At 37.9% G+C, this 14,159-nt stretch overlaps 1 protein-coding gene across 1 annotated transcript in view; it reads right to left on the reverse strand.

The window, feature by feature from the left end:
• LRP2 (LDL receptor related protein 2) overlaps window positions 1-14,159 on the reverse strand; it is a 206,694-nt gene that overhangs the window by 161,649 nt on the left and 30,886 nt on the right. The window contains exons 2-3 of the mRNA XM_032880388.1: window positions 7,879-7,992; window positions 5,788-5,910 (exon numbers count right to left, since the gene is read on the reverse strand). Of these exons, the coding sequence (XP_032736279.1) occupies window positions 5,788-5,910; window positions 7,879-7,992 (237 nt within the window). The remainder of the gene's footprint in view (window positions 1-5,787; window positions 5,911-7,878; window positions 7,993-14,159) is intronic.

Here is a 14,159-nt window from a genome sequence, read left to right on the forward strand (position 1 = left end):
CTCTTTAGTACTCTTTAGAGTACTCTTTAGAGTACTTTAGTAGTATTTAGAGTACTTTCTACATTGAATGTGTATCACTTCTATAAACAACTTTAACTAGCCTGTTTTTATCCTATGTTGATCACACTAAGCAAAAGCAGTCATCGGTAGTTTATCAAATTTGCCTCTGGATAAAACAGATCAAATCTAAGGAATTGAGGCTACACGCATCACATGAATGCTGTTCTGTAAGCCCAGGGCAGGAATTATCATGGGATTTGGGGAATGGGGAAAATGTGATCCACTGAAAAAAATTACAATCATCGAATGGAAGAAAAAATTTTTCCCCTGAATTTTTTTTACAGTTTCCTATACTTCTATATAGTAAAGATACTCAAGTTTAGCAAAATTGGTTTTCTGAAAAAAAAAATGTTGGTTTTCTGGTGAAATTAAGCATGTGTTAAGTGGTGTGCCATCATCCAACTGTAAGAAAAACCTTTCTAAAAGACAAGTGGATAATAAATCACAGCTTTAGAGTTGATACTTGAAGATTCAAACATATAAAGGTTACCATGTGATAAGTAAGACATTAAAAACTATCCATAATTAGCACCCTTTCCCATGCTTAACTGATTATACCTTTCATGTCATCTCGTTCCTTCTTTGTTTAATAAAATTAGTTCATTATAAATGTGTTATGTAATTCTTTAATAGCAAACAAGATTTTTTCTAGTCAATTTCGGACACTTTGACAGTATAATTTCATATTTTCTCCCAGTACTTTGTATTAATAAAATTAGGATGGAACAACTTTTCTAGAAGTCACTTAAATGTCTGAATTCTGCCCAGAGTAGACACAATTTTACCTAAGTAAGGCTAAAAAGATTGATATTCCTCATTAAATGCCCCTGTAATACTTAAGTATATATTGCCAATTTCCACATAAAATTAAACAACTTTTTTTATTCCCAAAACAGCTTTTCAAACAAAATATGAAGAAAAACTAAATCAAGTGCCAATATTATTTTAAGTCTCTTGGCTTTCTTCTTAAACTGAAGCCCAAAGCAATTCTATACTTTGTGCTTACAATTTCAAAGGGGTTTAGGAGGGAGTAATTAAAAGCTCATTCAAACATAGAGAAATGACAAATTAAAATTATATGGATCCATCAACCAGTCTGATGCTAGGATTCACTTACTCGTTACATAAACATCTACTGAGGGCCTATTACATGCCACAAAGTATACCAACAATGGGAGTACAATGGTGAATGAGGCACAGTCCCTCCCCTCAAGGAGCTCATTATTTTCTAGAAAACACTTCAAGAATTAATAAGAAAACAATGATGAAAGTGAAGTACAGGCATCCAAGGAATTAATTATAGAAGGATCAGGGAGGAGTGCCTAATTCACTCTGAGGTAAGAGCATGAAGAGGGACAGTGTCTTTAAGAGGTAATACCTCACCTGGGTCCTACAGGAGAGGCGGCTAGGTTAGCTAGGTCAAAAGGGAAAAAGGACTCTCTAGCAACGAGCATTCAGGCAGCATGCACAGAGCTCAAAGAGGGACACTGCATGACATGCCCAAGGGAACTATGAGCACTGACGTGACCCCACAAGGAAATTTCAAGGCATGAACGGCCAAGTGATAGACATGGAAAAATAAGCACCAGCTGTAGCTTAGAAGCCACCGTAAACCACGTTAGGGAGTTGGAAGTTTCTTCTTGAGGTGATACACACCAAAATGTTTTAGGGATTTAGTCAAATCTTTCTAGCATCAGTGTCAGGGAGAACCCAAGGAGGCACAGGGCTAGAGGCAGGGAGGCCAATCCATAGGCTGTTGCAGTCACCCAGATAAGAGATTACTGGCACTGGGGCGCCAGGGTGGCTCAGTCATTAAGCGTCTGCCTTTGGCTCAGGTCATGATCCCAGGATCCTGGGATGGAGCTCTGCACCAGCCTCCCTGCTCAGCGGGGGGCCTGCTTCTCCCTGCTTGTGTTCCCTCTCTCACTATCTCTCTGTCAAATAAATAAAATCTTAAAAAAGAGAGAGAGAGAGAGAGAGAGACTGCTGGCAGTAATGATAAAAATGGGAAAGAGGTGAACTTTTAGAGATGTTAGACAAGAGTTGCTGACTAAATATGGGTAGAAGAATCAAAAATAATTCCAAATTTCTAGCTCAGGTGCCTAAGGGATTAGGATATCCTTTCCATGCTAACTGATTACATCTTTAATGTCACTGACAGCCATCTTTATATTTCCTCCAATAAAATGCCTTCATTATGAAATATGTTTTATAATATTCCAGATTAACAAGAAAAATGGCTTAGATCTGCCTACTTCTAATAGTTTGAGGCTGATGTTGTATTTTCTGCTGGCCCCTTATAGTAAGTTAATTTTATTTCTATGAAAAGATAATTCACGTAGACCAGAAAATATAGAAGGAAAAACCAGGCCAGGGGAGAAGATGATTAACTCCTTTGGACACCTGAACTTGAAGCATCCTGAGGATTTCCAACAGGTAGCTGAATATATAAGACTGAAGTGAGGGCAAGAAATCTAGGTCATAAGCATAGATTTGGGTATCATCAGCCTATCCAGAGTTACTGAAATCCTAAGATTAGTTGAAATTATCCTGGAAAAGTAGAGACTAAGAAGAGCTGCTAAGTGCACGGCTCTAAGTAACAAGCATACTCACAGGCTCGGTAGCAGATCAAAGCAGTTCAGGAAAGAACTGGAGAGTGAGGAGTCACGGCAGCCAAGGTACTAGTGTCAAGAAGGAGAGAGTGATTGCCAGAGTCAAATGCAATAGAAAAGTTCATCCAACGATGAAAAAGGGAAAGTATACACTCTGCTTGATAATCAGGAGTTCTCTGGTGACCTTAGTGAACACAGCAGTGGCATATTCTGTAGCTAATGGATGTCTAATAAAGAATTTCCTATCATTAAAAATGCAAGAATTATGGGGCATCTGGGTGGCTCAGTGGGTTAAAGCCTCTGCCTTCGGCTCAGGTCATGATCCCAGGGTCCTGGGATCGAGCCCCACATCGGGCTCTCTGCTCAGCAGGGAGCCTGCTTCCTCCTCTCTCTCTGCCTGCCTCTCTGCCTGCTTGTGATCTCTGTCTGTCAAATTTAAAAAAAAAAAAAATTTTTTTTTTTTAAATGCAAGAATTAGGGGCACCTGGGTGGCTCAGTCGGTTAAGCGTCTGCCTTCAGCTAGGTCACGATCCTACGGTCCTGGAATCGAGCCCTTCTCCCTCTACCCCTTCCCACAGTCATTCTCATTCTTTCTCTCAAATAAATACAAAATCTTCTTTAAAAAAATGCAAGATTTACCTTGGGAAATCCATAGTCATTTAAAATGGTATGTAACATTGCTTATAAATTACTGCGATAAAGTTTTCTCCATCTCTATTCCCAAGTATCTTTATTCCAAGTTGTCCTAACTTAGGAATCTGTATCTCCTCTGAAAAGTATTATTATTAGCAAGGGGTCATCCACTACATAGTATCACAATCTACAGCTCAGCTTTCTTCCTACTTTGTGTGGGAAGCAAGAGAAAAATGGAACCAAAATGGCTTATCTAGCCAAAAGATAAGTAACCCATCATTCATTAATTCATTCAGTACCCATCAAGAACCTACTATCTGCTAGAAAAAGTAACAAGTCTTAAAGATGCAATCTAAATAAAGCATAGTCACCGCTCTCCAGACATTCACGATCTAGCCCCATCCTGTTCCCACTGAGTACTCACTATCTGCAGATGATCCCTTCTTTCCAGTAGGACCACTGAGGGGGTAGGAAAATTGTTTCCTACAAACAAAGGTTTTTTTTTCCATTGCCCTACTATGCCTGACCATTTCAATTCCACTGTTCAGTATTTCTGAGATACCATGCCCCATCTCCCTCTTTCAGATCTGGTCTCCCTTTTTGCCATTCCACCTCACATCCTGACACACAACCGGACCTCATCTGGACATGCCATGCTCCTGGTTGGCCTTGGTTAGCTCCTGTCCATGCCTTCCTCGGAACTATCATTTGTCACCTCCATGGCCCTACATAGTTTGCTAGTTTCCCCTTAATCATTCTGTCCCAAATATCACCATCTCTTTGCTGAAAGACCCCTGACCACTACTGAAAAGCCCTAACAGGCTGCTTAATTATACAGTGTTCATTTTAGGTTTAAATCAAAGTCGAACTCATGGGCATTTGGGGGATTTCTATTCTCTTCCTCAAAAGACCCTTGGCCTGACTGAAAAGAGTTCACACTCAATGCTGGACTCCAAAGTCCTGGGCTAAATTCCAAGCTTTTATAAATGTATCCAGGCCCTACTTAAGGCGACAGAATCTCCACTGCTAGTCACATAACAACTGAACAAGTTCTCACATGAAGCAATCATCAAAAACATGTTTCTTCTTTGATCTTTGTCAGCAATCACTGTAAAAATGCCAACAGGATCTTGGCTGACATCTTAAAAATCAACACAAAGTGAAAATAAGTGTCCATGATTTTGTGGGGTGTGCATTTACTGTAACAGAATGTGCAGTAGGCTCAAAGGTAAACACCACACAATGACGAGAGCTAGACTCCTTCACAGGACAACTGGGGTCAAGAGCCTGAGGTGGTTCCTGACAGTTTGATATCTTCTCTCCAATTTCCATCTCAGTCCAACCTAGACTTCTAAAAGGGCTTTGGTTTTTTTTATTTGGGGGTCTTCTTTTTTGTTGGGGAGGGGAGTGTCATTTAAAAATATACATGGGGAAAGAATATCATATTCTCTCTTCTAGACGTTCAAATTAGAATTAGAGGGATGTAAAATCCAGGACTTCTACAGACTTCATGCAATCACAGAAAGCCAGCAGGCTGAAGAAGGCAGAGCAGAAAAGTGGGAGAAAAACTGGCTGATGTTACTGACACTGGGAATTAATCAACCCTGGAACAACACTAGATTTGGGTTTCTTACTGTGTAAGATAATAAATTCCCCTTTTGCTTAACTTTTTTGAGTAGTGTTTTTAATTCTTTGCAGCCAAAAACATCCTCATTGATACAGGAATAATTTTGAATAATTTTAAGTTATATAAATATCCTTAACAGAGAAAGCAAAAGAATGATACACATGGCATATTTCTCACAATGCTTCCCCAAGATGACTCTCTCATCCAAGTTATTTACGCCCATGTCAAACCCTTTTCCAGTCTGAGCCCAAAGAAATCAGAATTTAAGAGTTTCTCCCAGTTTGCTGCCCTGAACCTCCTCAGTGCCCAGGAATGCAGCAACTGCCAAGGTCATCCCGATGGCTACCATCTTCCTTCTTGTTGCAGCTCATCCTATGCAGACTCTACCAGCAGTCAATGAAGCAATAACCAACACTGCCTCCAAAAGACCTAGCTACTAGCTGCACTTCCACTTGATCACAAATAAGATAGTTTAATACTGAGGCAGAATGGAGAGAAGGTTTCACTGGAGAGTGCACTACAGGAAGAAAAGGATCCATCCCACTGCCAACCACACAAAGGAAGACCCACCTATAGATACCAAGAAATGTTTTGTGTCTTTATTGAATGTAACACAATCTTAATTAAATATTGGGAACCTATCCTATTTCCAAACAGCTGGGGTACGTTTATAACTCTTCGGCACATTCAGACTCTCAGTATCCTCTAACCCTGAGTGCAACTACAGCATAGGTTCTCCTGTTGATTAAGTTCCAACTCAGCATTTATAAATCATTCCATTGTTAATGCTTTTGTAACAGGTTAGATTATAGGTGTCTAGGAGGCCAAAACAAAATCCCTCTTATAAACACTTACGACAACGCTGATGTTCATCTGAGCCATCCTCACAGTCCTGGTCACCGTCACACTCCCAGAAGTTAGGGATGCACAGACCTTCACCCTGACACAGGAACTGGTCCGACTTGCAAGAAGGGGGAGCTAAAACAAATCAGAAAAGGACTCATTATGTCAAACAGTCACCCTACTATACCAACAAGCAGTGTTTATTTCAAAAGAATCTATGTTAACTCCGGCTTAATATATTTGCTATATATAGTAAACAATCCCCTGCAAGAATCTGTGGACTCTTGCATAATCTCAGCAATGGCCTCACAACAAACTGACAGTCCAAAGCAACACACAACTACAAAGAAAAAAACAAACAGCCAAAACACATCCATACAAAGCTATGACAAAATATATTAAATTTAAATAAAAATTAACCATGAGTTATTGTTAAATTATGTGAAATGTTTTGAATTGAATAATTATTATTTCTACAATTTTCTTGCCTTATGATCTTTGGCAGTTTCTTTGAGCTTCTATGTACGCACCATAAAATGGGAACTATATTTATCTCATTCTTTGCTATAAAAAAATCAGTTAAATAATAAATGTGGAAATGCAGTATAATGTTAGTTGCTATCTCTACTGCCATTGGCACCATTGTTATGGTCATTGCTACGGAACATCGTTATTACATTAACAATTTCTAAAGAGATGTTTGTATACCTATTCATTTATTCCTCTATCCCAGAATACATATTTCTTGCTTTTCTGCTCTTAGTATTTAACCTAAAATGATCCTGGGAAGCCCAGAGGAAGTGAATGGTTAACACATAACCATGTCTCTACAAATAGAGTTATTCCCTTGCTCAAAATGTGATTCACAGACTGGCAGCACTAGCATCACATGGGAGCTTGTAGAAATGCAGACTCTCAGGTCCCACTCCAAACATGGATGCAAAACTTGAACCTTAACAAGCTCCCCAGGCACTCCATTTGTGCATGAAAGTTTGAGAAGTACTGTACAGACCTATTTCCCCATCCTTCTCTCATTTTCAAATGCATCATGATCCAAACGACACACTAAAGTTTGTTCCGTTGTCCACTGGATGGCCAACAATTCAAAACTAATAAATTTCTTGAGTTTTGGATGATAACCATCCCTTGTCTTTCACAAATCAGAATGAATGAAATTACAAGAGTACAACTAATCACATACAGCAAGCTGAGAAAGCAATAGATATTAAGGGTTGGGATTTGTGCAGGAAAGAAGCCTTTAATGGATGAATTAACTTCACTATACCTTTGTTTCTTAATCTGAAACCTACCCCAAAATATTAAGAGAACTAAATGAAGAAATACATGTAAAAGTGATTTTTTAATTAAACTTTGGGTTTATAATACTACTGTGTTTTTAACTATAATTTTTTGAGGTTCTGAAAAGTTCAATGGATTTCCTTCTTTTTAAATTTTATTTTATTTTATTTACATTCAACTAATTAACATATAATGTATTATTAGTTTCAGAGGTAGAGTTCAGTGATTCATCTGCAATACCCAGTGCTTATTGTATCACATGCCCTCCTTAATGCCCATCACCCAGTCACCCCATCTCTCCCAGCCCACTCCCCTCCAGCAGCCCTCAGTCCGTTTCCTCCGGTTATGAGAACTATAATTTTTTTAAACATAAAACCACACTAGCCTCTTCTATGATCTTTTTGCGCAATTTACCTAAGTTATACTACATCCTTTATACAAAAACAGACTCCTCCTTGCTTTACAAATCATAGTTGGTCCACAAAATTTCCAGAGTGAATAATCTGAAACAGGCTTATAGGCTTCAGAAAACTACTCACAAATTTGTTTCAGTATCATGGTCATCGTCATGGTCAAGGTCATGGGTAAGACAGAAACTGATGTGAATTGAACCCCTCCCTCAAAAGGAACTAATGGAATGCTTAATGCCATCAGTTCTCTTCAACCACAGAGATCTCAAAAGACTTAAGCCCAGTCCCAAATCTATCACTAAAAGGCACAACTCTTTGCCTTTGGTACAGCTGAATTCACCAGGAAGCACTTCTGTTATTTGAAAAGAGCTTAGCCCAGCCCCTCCTCACTTACGGCAGCCAATTTCATCCGAATCATCTAAGCAGTCTCTGGTCCCATCACATCTCCAGGATGCAGAGATACACTGCCCATCTTCACAGCGGAAATGCTCACTTCCACATTCTGCAACTTCACAAGCAAAAGAAAGTAAGTTGAAAAACTTACCCACACAGATATTTAACCAAAGAAATATAAATGTTTTATAAAATGAAAAACTATGCAATGAATCATCAAAGGAATATGAATTGTTTACAAAATTAGGAAAACGTTTTTATAATGATTATTATTTTATCCATTTCAGGGTCTGTGGGAAGAGGTCATTTCTGTACACAGCTGACTACAGAGTGTACCTAGATGTAATCAATCTAAAAAAAAATTTGACAGCATATATCTTGCTTTTTAAAAGTGCTTATTCTTAGTCCCTTTATTTCTAAAGATTGTATTTATTTATTTATTTATTTATCTATCTATCAGAAAGAGAGAGTGCACAAGCAGGAAAAGGGAGAAGTAGGCTCCTTGCTGAGCAAGGAGCTGAATGAGGGACTTGATCCCAGACCCTGGGATCATGACCTGAGCCAAAGGCAGATGCTTAATTAAACTGACTAAGCCACCCAGGCATCCCTTTAGTTCTTCTATTTTTAGATATTTTTCCCCCCTAAGGAACTAATCAGAGAATTAGACAAAGATTTATGTATGGAGATTTTAATCACAACATCACAATAAGTTGCAAACTTTCTAGATGTTCAATAATAAGGAAAGGATTAAAATTTTCTTGTATCTTTATTTTGACATATTAAGAACTCATTAAAATGGTTATGTAGTACTTTTAAGTGATTTAGATAAATATTTATAATATGTAACAAAGATGAGAATATATAATTTTACAGAGTTACATATTGAGAAAAAAGCGTAGAAAAAGACTGGAATGTTAACAGTGGTTATCTCTGATTGATAACATCATGAGTAATTTTCATTTGCTTGACTGTGCTTTTTTTATTTCTTTCAGTTCCCTGCCCTTTTTTTTTTTAAGTGCCTTTTTAATACTTAATAATATATAGCAATTATGGTTCTTCATTCTTAGATTTAGACCAGTATTTTGGCTTTTTGTTTAACTACTCTGTAAGACGCCAGATCTCTCAGTTCATCTCTGCAAACAAACAAAAAATTTTTAAGCCAAAAAAAAAAAGAAAAGAAAAATCTCTGCACCCAACCAGAGTGTACAAATTTGGCCCCCGAAGTTACTACAGTCCCAAGTAGCAGTGGTATCTCCTAGTGAGACCAGAAAGAGAACCTAACTTAAATACGTTTATTTCATTCAACCAATATATCCAGCAATTTTTCCAGGTCCCCCAGGGGACTAATTCGGGAGTTGGAAATCCTCTGAGTTTCCCCAAATATTTACCAGCGACTTCCCCATGTATTATGTGCCAAGTAGGAAATTGTTTTAAAGAGAGCAGCCGACATCAGCCCAACTTGAAGAAGACTCAAAATCATTCTTTCACAAGCCCAAGGTGGTAGAGGAGTCATTTGGGGGTTGGAAGAATACACTTATTTTCCCCCATGTATTTTAAGCAATCGTGCTAAATTGCCTATTTCAGTTATTGGCTAATTAACCCAAAATTAGGTAAATAGACAGATCAATTATCTACTCCTAAAATAAATAAACAATGTGCTATCCTGACTTGTGTAAATGCAGGCATATCAACAGCATGACATAAACACAGTTAAGTGATCTATTCCTAGGGGATATAGGCTCCTTTGTTCATGGAATGTTCAAATCTGATTGTCTGGTAGTGACATCCTGATTTATAATGTATGCTGCAAATGGTCAGAAACTTCCCGTGGCTAAATGGTGGTACCGAGTGGTACAGGAATACATACACCCAAATACCTTGTAGAGACTAATGCATGATGGTGGTTGGTGGTGCAGGTCTGGGGTTGGTGGTGCAGGTCTCTTATCAACTACCTTCAAAACACAACAACCTCCCTTGCAAAAATGCCCCTAAGGAATGTACAAATTCACTCTGGAATCCCAGAACTTCTCATTGGATTTTGTTCTACAAAGCAATATTTCCATGGGAGATTAGGGGCTTTGGAGGTTTAGCTATTAACACAACATATATTAAATCACTTTTATCAATTAGGTCTATTGTTAGTAATCCAACAGAATACATTTGTAAGTTCAGTACATTTGTCTCCCTTAGTATCAAATAATTTCTGGTTGAAAAACTGTAACAATCTAAAGGTCAGTCTACTTACAAAAAGTTTCATATTGCTATGAAAAAAAGAAAAGCATAAACTTAGAAACTGAGTAGAGAGAAGAAAATAACTTCTCAAAACAATCTATTGCCTGTTATAAAATATATACAATTCTTAAGCAACTTTTATTACAAGTCAAATTTTATTTTTCCTCAAATATGAAGTTAAACACATCATAAAAAGAACACAAAATTGATACCCAAAAGTCATTTTTTACATTACTTCAAAGCCAATTACATAAAACACATAAAAAAATTAAGTTGATGGGGGAAATTTTTCAATTAACTCTTCCTCATTAGTGTTTTTTCACATTTCATCTCCCAAATATTCAATTATCTATAGTAATATATCAAACTGGATTTACTCAATTTATCAATAGATCCATGATAATTCACCTGTCAAATTCACCTTTTCAATATTCCCTTCCACGCCTGTTATAACTCCCAAATGACTATTGTTTGGAAATACCTCTCCAGAAAAAACAAACCAATGCTTCATCATTGCTGGGTGGCCTCCCAGCAATCAAGCAAAATGCTCCACTGGTGTCAGAAGCCTGTCATTCATTTTATTACAAAGGGAGTATGTGCTATTTAAAAGCAAATTACTAGTGAAAAGCTCTGGGTCAGGTCTGATAACAATTGCAGGTGCCCCTGATTTCAATTGATCTGTATGCCCTGTATTTGTTTTGTTTTGCTTTAAGTAAGTAGCCTTTATTCCTAACCCCACCAAAGCTATCTACATCTTACAGTTTAATAATTTGAAGTCCAAAAAAGCAGGGAGAGGGATTTCATACACTGGAGCTAAATAAACAATCTGTGGAGGAAAGTAAAAAATCTATTTTTTAGCAAAATGAAAGTTGTTTTTCAACAAATGTTCTCTAAACATCCATATCCAATCCATCCAGTTTTAATCTCGAGGTAATTTTGCAAAGAATAACTTTTAGAACTTTAAAATATTTTCCCTCTAGTAAGAGCCAAGGAGGAAAACATCATAATCCACACTGAAATAAAAAATCTTTTGTTAAGTAAGGGGGGCCTGGGTGGCTCAGTTAAGCATCCAGCTCTTGATTTCATCTCGGGTCATGATCTCAGGGTTGTGAGATCGAGCCTTGCATCTGGCTACATGCTGGGAGTGGAGCTTGCTTAAGATTCTCTCTCTACCTCTGGCTCTCCCCTCTCTCTTTCTCTCTCTCTCTCCTCTCTCTCTCCCTCTCCACACCCCCCACCCTAATATATATATATATATATATATATATATATATATATATATATATATAGTTAAGAACCAGGCAGCCATTGACAAGAAACCATTAAGACCAATGAACACCCTACATCCCCAGCACCAGCCCTGGCCTTTTCTAAGAATCAAAACAGATGGTACAAAGATGAAAAACAGGGTGCCTGGGTGGCTCAGTGGTTAAGCCGCTGCCTTCAGCTCAGGTCATGATCTCAGGGTCCTGGGATCGAGTCCCTCATCGGGCTCTCTGCTCAGCGGGGAGCCTGCTTCCCTCTCTCTCTCTCTGCCTACCTCTCTGCCTACTTGTGATCTCTCTCTGTCAAATACATAAATAAAATCTTTAAAAAAAAAAAAGATGAAAAATACTCATGGGGCACATAAATGGCATGTGCCACTCTAAGCACTTAGCCAACTTCTAGTCATTTGACTTCCACAAAAACCCTATGAGATAGATATCATTATTATGAACACTTCACACACAAAGAACCTGAGACACAGAGCAGTTCAGTAACTTGCCCAAGATCAAACAGCAAACATGCACAGCCAAGCTTTGGACCTAACAGTTCTAGTTCTGGTGTCTGTGCTGTAATGACCACTGCTCTGTGTTCCCTTACACCAAAGAAACAAAAAAAGAGAAAGAAAAAGAAATGATTTCACCAAGCTCAAGAATAAATGTAAAAATTAGACTTTTTTTCCAAAGTTGCTATCCACATTAACTGAATCCATGAACTGGGCTGGTGTGGAATCCATCCCATCCCATATGCTCATATAATTCAGTTGGAGAAGAGTAGTCTACCTGGCAACTAAGATTGCACATCATAATTCTTGGGCTTAGGAAAATTTGCTGCAATCAAAAGCAACCCAGGCAAATTAAAAAAAAAAAAAAAAGAGGTTCAATCTTCAAGAAAAATTATACTAGACACAGGAATAAACTTGTTTTCCAAACACGTTAAAGCCCCAAAGTGGAGAAAAACAAGAGTAATCCTTTCTTCATAAATAGCATATCCCAAGCTTCCTGATCTAAGAATGTGTTGAGATATTAAAGAAACAATTAATGCCTAGAGGAAGGAGGAAGTCATTCATTTTCCAGTACAGGGAACAGTACTGAATGAAGTACACTACTTCTGTATTCTTCACATTCTGTAGCACAATGCTAGGCACATGCAATAGTCAACACATATTCATCAGATAATGAAAATTCCTCTTCATAAAATTCAGCCTCTTGGTATCATTATATAGATAAAACCATTACATAGATAAAACCATCAAGGCAAACAGTAACACTTTATTAAGACTTTGTTTGCTATCTTAAATCCACAGAAAGGAAAATGAAATCTGGAATAATTTGAAATTACTTTGAAAAAGGAATGCCCCAAAAGTTTAAAAAAGAAAAAGAAAAATATTGGGTCAGAGTGAACGGTTTGATTCTTTTACCCTTTTCTAGCTGAGTTTCTTTTTTCTCTCACAAATTCTTTTCTCTAAAGGGAAAGGCAAGTCGTAGTCAATGAAACATTGTCCAAAGTTAACAGAGTAAGGTAATTTCTATGGCAAATCCTATTTTCCCATTAGATCCTCTTAACATGTGCTGGTCCTTCCAGACGCTTGGTCTACCTGAGAAGCGCATGTGCCTTTTTAAGATGTGTCATGTTCAAGTACATGACATTTTAATAGTCCTACCTTCACTGAGCTCAAAGAAGCAAACGCAAGAGGCAATTCCTTAATTCACCCATAATTCTTACTTCACTTTTTCTGTACTTGATTTTTATTGCCTTGACATACTTTTGATGTTTATAAGTTGGGTGAAGATTCCCTACAATTCTCACACCTTATCCACACCCACAAAGCCTGTTCCCTTCAAAGACTGAGAGTCACTTGCTTGTTTCCCAAACTTCACAATGCAGTCATGACAGCCAAGCGTAATGAATGGTACAGAAGACCCTGTTCTGTGCAGTACCAACCGGACTGATGGACGGAAAGACCAACTGATGGAACCCAAGCCAGACATCCGCAGCAAACCTCTCTTTCTGCACAACATTCTAGCTGCCTGGTTTTCCTAACAGATTGTCACACAGGAGGCCAGAATTCTCTTTTTCTTTTTCTTTAAGCCAGTTTACAAACCACTGAGTTGACTGTTTTTCCCCAAATTATTGTCTCAGAGCCCTGATGTCTGATTAGAGCAAACCAACATTAAGAACCTATTTCAAGAATTCAAGGACTTTGAAGCAAAACTCACGAAGCCACTTGATGAGTGATCATGTACACATCATTTAAGTGCAGCTAAAAAAAAAAAAAAAAAAAAGACCAAAAGCGTATGTCTTTTGTCATACGATGTCAGATTCACTAAAGCCATAGAAAAAAATGTATACCTACTATGTGCAAAACATGGTTCTAGGGCCTGTGGAAGAAACAAAGAAAGTTAAGATATGGTCCTTTTTTTTTAATAGAGCTTACAAATTTATTGGGGACAGAAGTTATTATATAAGTTAGCCATGTATTTTAAGTGTTTTCCATAGATTTCTTCACTATCATCCCAACAACTCTGAACTAGTATTAATAGCCCCATTTCACAGATGAGGAGCCTGAGGCTTGACCAAATCTCACAACTAATTAGTAAGCAGAGGAACAGGGATTCAGACATAGGTAGTCGGGCTCTGAAGCCGCGCCATAATTATAGATGATTTGGTTCCAAATAAGCAGCACAGACAAAGAATCAACTGGTCTCAAGGAGAAAAAAAACTACCATCACAAGCTGAAGTAATTAGAGAAGGCTTCATGATGGAGGGTTAGACTGCACTGGGCCA

The sequence above is a fragment of the Lontra canadensis genome, unplaced genomic scaffold (genome assembly GCF_010015895.1).
Source record: "Lontra canadensis isolate GAN:19392208 unplaced genomic scaffold, GSC_riverotter_1.0 scaffold69, whole genome shotgun sequence".
Lineage (NCBI taxonomy): Eukaryota > Metazoa > Chordata > Mammalia > Carnivora > Mustelidae > Lontra > Lontra canadensis.